Below are 10,621 nucleotides of genomic sequence, written 5' to 3'. Positions count from 1 at the left end.
CCAACCCACCCACCTTTGCACCGGGCCCGATTCCAGGACTCAAGCGCCTGCTCCCTCGACTGGAGTAGGGACGAGGCTCCAACAGGAGACGTCGGACCGCGTCTTCTTACGTTCGGCACTCGTGTTTGGGGCATCCAAACACATCCGATCGCAAAAACACATTGGGGGGGGGTGAGGTAGGGTTGAAAGGGGTTTCTACCCTTCCACGTTTTTGAAATGGTAAACCGTGATCTGGTTTGTGTTTCCAACATAGCAGGGGGGGGTGGTGGCCACAGCTGTCTCCGATATTTAAATAACGTACCGAAGGACTTCAAGGAACTTGACCCTTCGGAAACGTTGCTCCTGTGTTTGGTACCCCATACGTAAAGGTGCCAAAAGCTGCTGATGTACGGGTAGATTTTTTTTGGTACTTCCTACAGATTTTGACCAGATCTGAGGAAAACAGGGCCGGAGATACTAGAACAAAGACGTCTGTGACAATTGTGCGAGGCAATCTGGCTACCAATTGAGTTAATGTTTTCAAGATGACTGTTGGAAGGAAATACAACCCCCCCTTTCTACTTGAGTAGCCATTTCAATCCGATGTGTTTTATTGTGAGGAAGTCGATGCCGGGTTAGTCAGCGGCCCTGCTTGGCTGTGTATGCAGTCTGTCTGAGGCCACTGATGTGTGCAGTCGTTGCCCAGTTCCATCCGGTCCTCGGCGTCCCAAAAATGTTGCACTGATTAAGGAACATGAGGTGTAAGCGGAAAGTTTTTGACGTCTCAAGACCTGGGCAGGCAACGAGGACTACACCGACAGGAAGTCAGATGAGCAACACACTGTGGGGAGAAAGTATCTGACCAAAACCTTTGTGATGTTTTTACTTGGTAAGTAAACCCTTTTCGGGCTCAATTTTTGTGCGACTCTTTAAAACAGAAGCGAATGGAATTGATCGGTCAGGGACTTGATGAGAATGAGTCCTGTCCTTTATTGGCGGTAGCACAGTTTGGATATCGAAACAATTTTTCTGGCTTCGTCGGATAACATCAAACACAGCTGTTGCGCTCAGACGGAATGAATCATTTTCGTGGAAAACAAGAAGTGGGAAAGGAACGTGTCAGAGGACACAGTTGCCTTTGGGAGCTGTGCTGTAAAGGAGCCTCGACACTTTGGACTTTTCGTTTGTGAGTTGGCAGGAGTTTGCAACCTCGACGTAACCGATTTTCATGAGACTTTGTGGATGGGTGGGGCATGCGCCAGGAATAAACGGATTCAAATCGAGTGCAGATGGTTGAACAAAACGCTGAGCTTTCTGAAATGATTTTGTCACTTTGGAAAGCATACTTATTCATAATCCAAAATCGAAGCATATGTAGCAGTCGGGTACGCAGAGGTGGACACTTTGTTAAGATTCAACCTTGGCGCCGGTCTTGTTTCATTGAATCTTCCTGTTTGAAGTGTGAGTGAGGAGAGCTGTTGTGTGTTTCTACCTTGTAACGTCCTCCCTTGGTCACTCGCTGATCACGATTGTCGTCACAGCTCCAATATTTCTGGTCAGCGTCACATCTCTGGCTGTTTGTGTCCCCTCAGGCGGCCATCTTGCAGAAAAGACAATGATTCGGCTCAATACGTAAACAATTAATGATCGGCTCATTTTTATACATTCATTTAGAGGCACGACAGTACGTGCACGTTTTGATTAGAATCCCAACATATAAAAAAATTCTGGGCAGTCGATTGCTTGTTGCCTTTTTCAGCCGTTTGCCCACACGAATCCCTCGACATCCTATTATGTATTCATTTCTTAAAACAGGAGAAAAAAAAATAGGTAATCTCACCTCACGGTGAGATTAATGGGCGATAATGCTCATCTAAGCAGGTTAGTGACCCAAACTCAAGAATGATTACGCCGTCTTTGTCCCTGAAGGCCTCCGCTTGAAACCCGATTCAATTTAGGAGAAAAAAATAACGCAAGCAATGAGCTGCAATGGGGTCTCTTTGGCGGGCTTTAAGGTGAGATATCGCACTGACCAAACGCATTTTATGGTGAGCGTTCAGTCTCCTTGCCTAAAGCTCTGGTTCTCTTGTGTTCCCATGACAACGGACGGGGCCTTTATTCTACCTGCCTGCTGCTCACTCCGAGCTGTCGGGTTGGGGGGGGGGCTCCAGTCCATCTCTTTATGAATATGTGTGACGGTGATTGGGAACAAACTGAGCTTCATTGTCCCTTACGCATCCATTCAACAGCTCCACCTCCAGACGTTTGTGTTGCACATACGATTCAGGATGGCTCAGGCGAGGAGGTGTGAACAGCCCATGAAATGCTCCCTTCTCCCTAAATTCCTGAATGGGATTCATCTCCATCGCTGTGAGGGATGAGCACCAAATCGGTGCCTATACAAGTGCTCTGCTGGCACCACTCAAGAACTGGAGCTCAGAATAGAACATCAGAACATCGACACGGTGCTGGCTCGGCGTCGGTGGGCTCCTTGACTAAGCAAACACGTGTAAAGTTCTGATGACTTCCAAAAACAGCCTGAACTTGTCCGCTTCGGATGGCTCCCAAACCCGCTTTGACACACCAGACGAGTCTTACAAGACGCACTCTCTCAGCAACACCTCCGATTCATTACGCTTCGTGTTGTCACCGAATGAAATAGACCTTAGAGCAAGGGTGTCAAACTCATTTTTGTCGCGGGCCACATTGTAGTTACGGTTTCCGTTATGACGGTGAATTTTGTGAAACCATATAAATGTTTAATCACCTCCACATATTCCATACGCAGGGCACAACGAATTGATGGATAACTAGTTTTAAAATCAGGAGTCAAGAATAATGACTTGTTTCAACATTGTTTACATTAATCAGTACCAGCCAATTCTAGACCAAGTCTGAAAAGACGTTTAAAAACGTCTTTGGGAGTGAATGAGTTGTAATTAAGGGTTTGGCAATGGAAAGATGCTTGCAATATCAGATGTTATTATGGATTACAGATGACAATTTGATATTTGGGTTCAGACTTCAGCAAGCATCGTGGAACTTGACATGCTTGATTTGCTTTCGCGGGCCACATAAATTGATGTGGCGGGCCAGATCTGGCCCCCGGGGCCTTGACTTTGACACCTGTGCCTTAGAGGACTCGATATAGCACGAGAAGGGTTCAAGACCAGCACTTGGACCTTCTACGATTCCAATTTGAGGACACGGTGTCACGGCGCGAATTGGATTATTTCCAATCTGGTATTGAGAAAAGGGAGATTTTTTTTCCATCAAGTACTGCTCTTCCACTAATGTCTCCTTGCTTGACATCCAGACACTCCCTTTACTATGTTTTCTCTCTTGTCATCCTTGCAGAGACACCTTTCTCTATTGCTGTGCACAAAAAGACCTTGCTGTCACTCCCGATGTCTCTCTCACCCCCTTCTTTCTCTCCGGGGCGACGCTGTTAATAATGCAAGAGGATTAGCTGATTTATGTGAGCCGCAGGCACTGAGGAGGCCTGGCTTGGGTACCTAGAGGGGAAATAAGCAGAAAACGGGGCAGGGTAGTGTATATATGGTAGATAGCGGCGTCGTACGGCAGTTGTGGGTGTCTGAATGATGCGAGCTGGATGCGTGCCTGCCAACCATGCTGGCACTAATCCATCCCCTCCACTGTCCTCGACCCCCCCACCCCAGCCGTCTTCTTTGGAGCTGTGACAGGGCTTTACCGCAGGCACTCGGGTGATTTGAGGTGGCATCGGAGATGGAGGCGATAAGGTGGGGGGTACAAAGCAGAAAGGCGATGACATTGTAGCGTGTCAGCAGGCTGCCACACAATGCCTCCCGTCACCTCGACACCTATTCCAGCTCGGCTGAATACCGCAAAACCAATCATGAAAAGAGTCGCCCCTTTTGTGCAGCGTGTTCAAGACAGAATTCATCCAGATTTGGTCTGTACAAAACGGCGCCAAGTCTCTGCGCCAATATTTCACCTTGGATGAATGAGCAAATGGTCGATTTAAGAATGGAGTGAAGTGAGGTTTCACACAAGACTGTCCGAATCTTACCTCGGACTTCACAATGGGCGCTGGTTACGCAGTCTTTCATCCGATTCCTGGATGGCATCTCTGCGTGAAAGCACAATCGCCTTCCCTTTACTGTGTTCTGTGTAAAAAGAAGGCAAAAAAATCTCTTCGTAAAACAGTAGTGGAAAGGGATTTCCAACATGGAATTTCTGCCGTCCTTGCCAGGAAACAAAACCAGGAGTGCTCCATAAATACATGAATTAAAAAGCCATTACAATAATTTCCGGTAGATTATTGAATTGCTCCCAGGGGGCAAATAATTCTTTCTTTTCAATGCAATTTAATTGAGATTTGAACTGAGATTCAGATTTGTGTGCGTCCTTTACATGGAAATGAGATGCAGAAAATTGTGGATTCGTGCAACGCTGTCAAATTGAGTTCCGCTATGATTTACACGTAGCATTTCCAGCGCCATGTGGCAGACAAACGTGCGCATGAGTGGCGTCTTCATACATAAGCATGACACTTGGCGGTCGCGCAACTCTGGTGGGGGTGTCGTGGGCAAATAAGGGCAAAGCAATTTAAGCATTCGTTAATGAGCGTGTTTTACCCCGGCTTGCCCAGCAATGCATAATAGACAAGCCCCACAGTATCGTCCATGTTCCTGCATTGTTACGATTGGTCAATTACTCATCGCGGTCTTGTTAAACACGGCAGCCAGGGATGGATTTTTTTTTTTTTTTGCTGGAATCATCATGGTGTAGAACAAGGCCTAATGTGATGCTCAGCGTCAGAAACGTGAGGAACTGGGAGACGAGACTCATTTCTCACCAGTGGAACAAGCGGTAAGGTAATTGTAAAGCAGAAGCTACACGGGAGAACGTATTAGAGCATAAAGTGCGACGCAGCCCACTCGCGATGAGGCCTTTTGATGTTTTTGTTTTGGTGCCCACTGGATTTGCATTGCATTTCATAAAAATCAGCATTAGGCCAAATTTGTTTTGGTGTGTGTGTACATTTATGCACTTATATTTTGTAATATGAATCGTAGTTTTACTTTGGATGGTTGTATTCTAGCTTTAATCCATGTAATATATATATTTTTTCTATTTGGAAGAGGCAAAACCAAAAATTCTATATTTCTCATTTCTAATTCCTGTGAGAATATTTTTCAGCCATTATCGCAGAGACGTATTTTACGACTTCATAGTGTCATGGCTTTACATTTGACAGGTGCCAGCTAATCGCAGGGCACACAGACACGAACACTCATCCGCGCTCACACTCACACTTGGGGACAATTTAGAGTGTTCAATCAGCGCGTCATGCGTGTTTTTTGGAATGTGGGAGGAAATCGGAGTACCCGGAGAAAACCCACACAGGCCCGGGGAGAACATGCAAACTCCACATAGGAAGGCCGGAGCCGGGATCGAACACACGACCGCTACACTGTGAGGTTGACGCGCTAAACACTGGACCCCCCCACCCTCTCTCTTATTTTTTACCTCACTAAGATAAAATCACATAATTACCAAAACCAAAATTTAAGAGCCACTAATGTGGCTCCATCGAATGTTTTTGTTTGTTTGGGGGATTTTTTTGGGGGGGGTCACAGAGAAAAATGCTTGGAGTTATGTTGGTAACACAAATTAAGGATGCACATCTGTTGCCTTTTCATTCATTTCTGTCCAGTTTAGTCGATGTTATGGCAATAGATGTCGTTTAGTGCATTTGGATCCCTTCGCGGAACCAAATTTCTATTTTGGGAACTGCTTCATTAAGGCCTAGTCGATTTTAGGATGACATAACTTGGGCTCGGAGAGATTGGAATGCTTATTACATACCACCACAAGTGTATTTCTGCTTATTGAGATGGGACCAAGAAAGAACGTCTAAATTTAACTCAAGGGGAAAAAAAAGGGTGGGATTGTTGGATCCCCGCTGCGAAATCAGAAGATGAGATAAGTGGGAAAAGAGACTTGAGATATAATAGAGGGACTGAGAGAGAGTGTGTGTGTGTGTGTGTGTGTGTGTGTGTGTGTGTGTGTGTGTGTGTGTGTGTGTGTGTGTGTGTCACACTGGGGAGCAGAGGCGAAAGTGTGTGAGAGCAAGAGGGAGCGAGCCTGGAAAAGTGTGTGCTCAGCTGTGAGATGAGACCTCTGTGTGCCCACAGGGAGCGGTGGAGTGAGGGGAGAGAGGTCCACGACTCTTGTGTCAGAGCGCATGAGAGTGTTACGCTCTCATCACACACACACACGCACGCACGCATTGTTGTGCGTTCATTCACCCCTTTCCCGGGGCAGTGTTGAAATGTGCCATGCTTAATTATTACACAGTGGAAGTCAGGCAGCCTCTGAATCTACATGGAGCATTTTGATTTTTGTGTGGCTTTCCCAATAAATCGTCTCCTTACAGTCCATTCAGGACACCGTCTGCACGACAGTATTCTCCTGCCTGGCCGTGGTTTGCTATTTTCTAAAAACAAAAAACAAAACAAAAAAAAAAAAAAAAAAACATCTCACCTATTTTCATTGTTTTTTCAAACGCTTATGGAGCCAAAAGCCTGTGTCGATGAGAAATGGCCTCAAGGCAGTATGTTTCCTCTCCCCTACGAGGCACGTTAGGTGCAATACATGCGAGTGGCCAATCAGAGTCCTTGCCTCGTCTGAATCTGGCTTTCATGTTTTCATTTGTCTCCGTTCACCTGAGGTCACCATTCCTCAGATTGTCCAGTAGTATTCCTGTGATTAATTTCTTACTGTTTGTACTTGTCAATAATAGGCTATATTCGATATTTATTTGTTGTTGGTATATTTACACTTGATTAAGATTGCAAATATTTCGGTGGGGGGCATCAATGACTAATTTTGTCGCTCATCGCTCATGATTAGCGGGGGTTAGTGTACGAAGAACATCTCAACGCAAACACGTTCCTTTTATACAGCCGCTTTCCTGTTACACATGCCCATATATGGGCCGCTGGTTTCCTCTTCCACAAAAAAAAAAAGGTTGACAGACATGTCAGATGTTTCTTTCTCCTCGCGCCAATTGACAACATATCAAAGACTGTTTTGTCTCCTCCATACAGGCAGTGGATTGATGGGAAATTCCTCCGCCTCCTTCATGGGGACCTTTCTGGCCAGCAGTCTAGGCTCACCCCCTTCCCACCCGTCTCACCATTCCCGGCCGCCCTCCTCGCCTTCCTCTCCCTCCTTCCGGGGCGGACCCCATTCCAGCGCATCGCAAATCTGGTTCTCCCATTCGCATGAAGGTATCTTATAAGCACACGTGCAGAAAAGAAACATACCCTAAAAAATCACAATCCTACTGGGTGCCATTGTTCTTTATTTTTAGGCTAGGTTAGTTTTTTTTCTTTTTCTTTTAAAACCAAGCAGATATTATAATCGGGCTGGGACCAGAATGTTTAGAACGGAACGCTTGTGCCACAGTTTCTGGCCAGGGGACACAAGAGTCAAAAGTTCAGCCAGGGAATCTTGTGGTACTCGCAGCGCGTCAGCCGGAACGCCTCTGGAGCAGCACTCGTAAATTTGAGCCAGTAAAAAGATTTGATTGGTGCCCCTCCCAATGCTCAGCATCAAAAAGACAAGACCGGGGTGCACACATGTCGCACGTGCAAAGTCAGGCAAATGAAAACACATGCTTTCTGTATAACCTCGCTCAAATGTTCTGGGAATTCAAATGTTTCAATCGAGTGGGATCTTTAAATCCTGAAAGGTCGAACACAACACAAGCGCTTACTGGAGTCAGGTCCATTTGTTCGAATTTGGTTGTTATCTGATCGGAAACGAAACCGTTTGTCGATTTGAAGCAACTTCTTAATAGTCGTTCAAATGTGGAATAAATGAAAATTGCTTCCTCCCACATTCCAAAAACATGCATGTCCCAGAAGACGTTGCATTCATAAAGCAGTTTTTCTCCCGAAAATTAGTTGATTAAAAAGTGTTTACAGTTGTGTTGTTTTCATTAGTATCGCTCGATTTGTTAATTAACTGGAAAAAAATAATGGATATAGCATGATGTAATTTATTAATGTAATAAATAAATGACATTAAAAATGAGTCGGATATTAAAAAATACATTTTAAAATAATTTCTTACATTTAATAAAAGTAATTAAAGAATACGCAAAAACAATTGTATATAAAATAAATGAATAGTTAAAGGGACCGATTGCATTTAATAATTCAGTCCAAAATTATTCAATACTTAAAATACTGACAAATGATTAATTATTCAACAATTAAAAGATCTATTTATAACATATCCATTTTAACCCCCCGCCCCTTCCTTTTTTTTTTTTTTTAACTTCATCAACAAATGAATTCTTATCTCTCACCCTTGAGCAGAAAAACGTGGCCATGCGTGCTCTTATTTGTCCATAGGTGCCCTAATGAGGACAAGCGCCCCCAAAAAAAAAAAAAAAAAAAAAAATGGATGTGGTTGGATGGATGGAAATAAGTGGTCTCAACATTCTTCTCCAAATGTATAGAGTTGCTGTCTGTAGCAACAGTTACAAATAATCAACTGTGTGTGCACCCTGAACTACAAACGTGCCAAGCAAGGTTTACCGTTTGAGCCTGCGAGGCGAGTTTTAAATGTTTATGTTGTCATCGTATTTTTTTTTAGCCATATATCAAATACTCGTACCCTTCTATGATGTGACTTTAGAGGTTGACATTGTTTCAACCTTATTTGGCTTTCAAATCTGTTGGTTCTGCTCTATTTCTATTGCCTTCCAGTGACATAGTCGACCAATCTGTTGTTGATTATGTGATCATGGAGCAACTGACTTGCGCAGAGGCTGTGAGTTTGTAGTATTTCACTCATCTTACTTTTAATTATATTTAATTACTCTGAAGTGGGGAGATGCGGCCACTGATCAGTGGCAACCCACATAAGCGACGTGTATGTTCGATATAATAGCAGTGTGCTAAACACAATCCTTATAATAGCTTTTACTGGAATTTATGCCAGAAGTTGGTTGACTCCATGCAACACAGATGTGAAGCAGTTCTCAGAAACCGCTCATCCATCCATTTTCTCGAGCAACTTATCCTCATTATGGTTGCGGGTGAGGCTGCTCGAGCCTGTCCTAGCTGACTTTGGGCGAGAGGCAGGGTTCGGGTTGGGCGGTATAAATTGAATTACTTCACCGTGGGGGTATATATGGCGATACAAACATAAGTGTACAAATTACACCAATACAAATAACATTTCTGATATGTTACATATTCAATGTACAAAACAATAACCGTCTTTCAGACCTTATAGGCTTCTCCTGACTGATGTATGCGGTAAAGTACTGGTTCATTTCTCAGAGAATTTGTCCTTCAGTGGAGCTGTTGTATTATTTTATGTCTAAACTCTCTGATGTAACTTATGTTGCACTTATTCTGGTAGTTCACGACTCTTCGTTTCACATTAGCTTAGCGTTTAGCATAGCCACTCCGTCTTCCCGTTTTCTCTTCTTGCTTGGGGTCTCTCAAAATCAGCTACTCTTCTGCACCGTGGAAGAACAGCGTTCAGCCACACTAGATAGCCAGTTAGCAAGTTAGCTTAGTGCCTAGCATTCCCCCGGTAGTTCCCGAGCAGCTGGGGAAGCAGGGAGGATTGGTGACTGTTTTGACAGATACGCGTGTATGTCAGGCGCGCGCATTCACACAATTTAGAATCTTGAATTAACCCAACACGCATGCCGGAGAAATCTGGATTACCGGATGCATACCGATACAGGCTTGGAGAGAAGAGGCTAACTTCATAACATGCTAACCGCGAGCCCCCTGTGCTGCCATTTTAGGAAAGCGCAACACTTCAATAAATACTGGCTCATTGATTCACAGAAAAGCAAAATCTTCAAGCATCTTTGTATGTTATACAAGATATATTTGAATTTAGTGTAAAAGAAAGACACCATTTTTGAAATCACTTGAAAATACAGTGATAAGGATTTTAACATTTAAAAGTACACTGCCTTCCTGAACACAAGTGTTGTGCGTATTGAGTGTTTCTTTCCACCGTTTGATGGTACAAGATATTTGATTCTTGTGGAAAAGTAGACCAATATTAATAAGAGTGATGATGATGATAATGCCAAGACTAATAAAAGTAATGGAGGTGATTACGGGCAGGATTATTACTCGGTAGGCAATGGAAGCCATTATCTGTATTGCAGTTTAATAGCATATAACGCACTAAGTGTATGATTGAATCCAGACTGTTCATCAGCCGCATTCAGCTGCTCTCCCCTCAAGATAATTGCATATTGTCTTTTGGCGTGTTTTGCATAAAAAGCAAGTCATCAAAACGAGCGGAACAATTACCACACAAACGCGCCTCCTCTCTCTGGGCATCGGCAGACCCCCCGCCGTCAAGCCACTGACGTGGGTGTAACTTTCAAATATTCCTGCATACACGCGAGTGCAAGCGTACTTGCTCAAATTAGGAGTATAAAAAAAAATCTCCGGTTTGATCCTCTCTACAGTCGATAAAAAAAATGGAGATGTATAGGATTTCATTAGGTGCAGATGTGCATGAGAAAACCGTTTTGGACCACTTCTGTTTTTCAGTGGATTTATTGACTGCTTATTAAAAACCGTAACGTCAGAACGGCGTT

At 44.0% G+C, this 10,621-nt stretch overlaps 1 protein-coding gene across 3 annotated transcripts in view; it reads left to right on the top strand.

Moving 5' to 3' along the window:
- bahcc1a (BAH domain and coiled-coil containing 1a) overlaps nucleotides 1–10,621 on the top strand; it is a 67,729-nt gene that overhangs the window by 33,424 nt on the left and 23,684 nt on the right. For all 3 annotated transcript variants that reach the window (XM_019875833.1, XM_019875834.1, XM_019875835.1), the window contains exon 3: nucleotides 7,077–7,259. In XM_019875833.1, the coding sequence (XP_019731392.1) occupies nucleotides 7,077–7,259 (183 nt within the window). The remainder of the gene's footprint in view (nucleotides 1–7,076; nucleotides 7,260–10,621) is intronic.

The sequence above is a fragment of the Hippocampus comes genome, unplaced genomic scaffold, assembly GCF_001891065.2.
Source record: "Hippocampus comes isolate QL1 unplaced genomic scaffold, H_comes_QL1_v1.1 scaffold93, whole genome shotgun sequence".
NCBI classification, from domain to species: domain Eukaryota; kingdom Metazoa; phylum Chordata; class Actinopteri; order Syngnathiformes; family Syngnathidae; genus Hippocampus; species Hippocampus comes.
The sequence above is the reverse complement of the archived record's forward strand: the minus strand, read 5'-3'. Positions and strand labels throughout refer to the sequence as shown.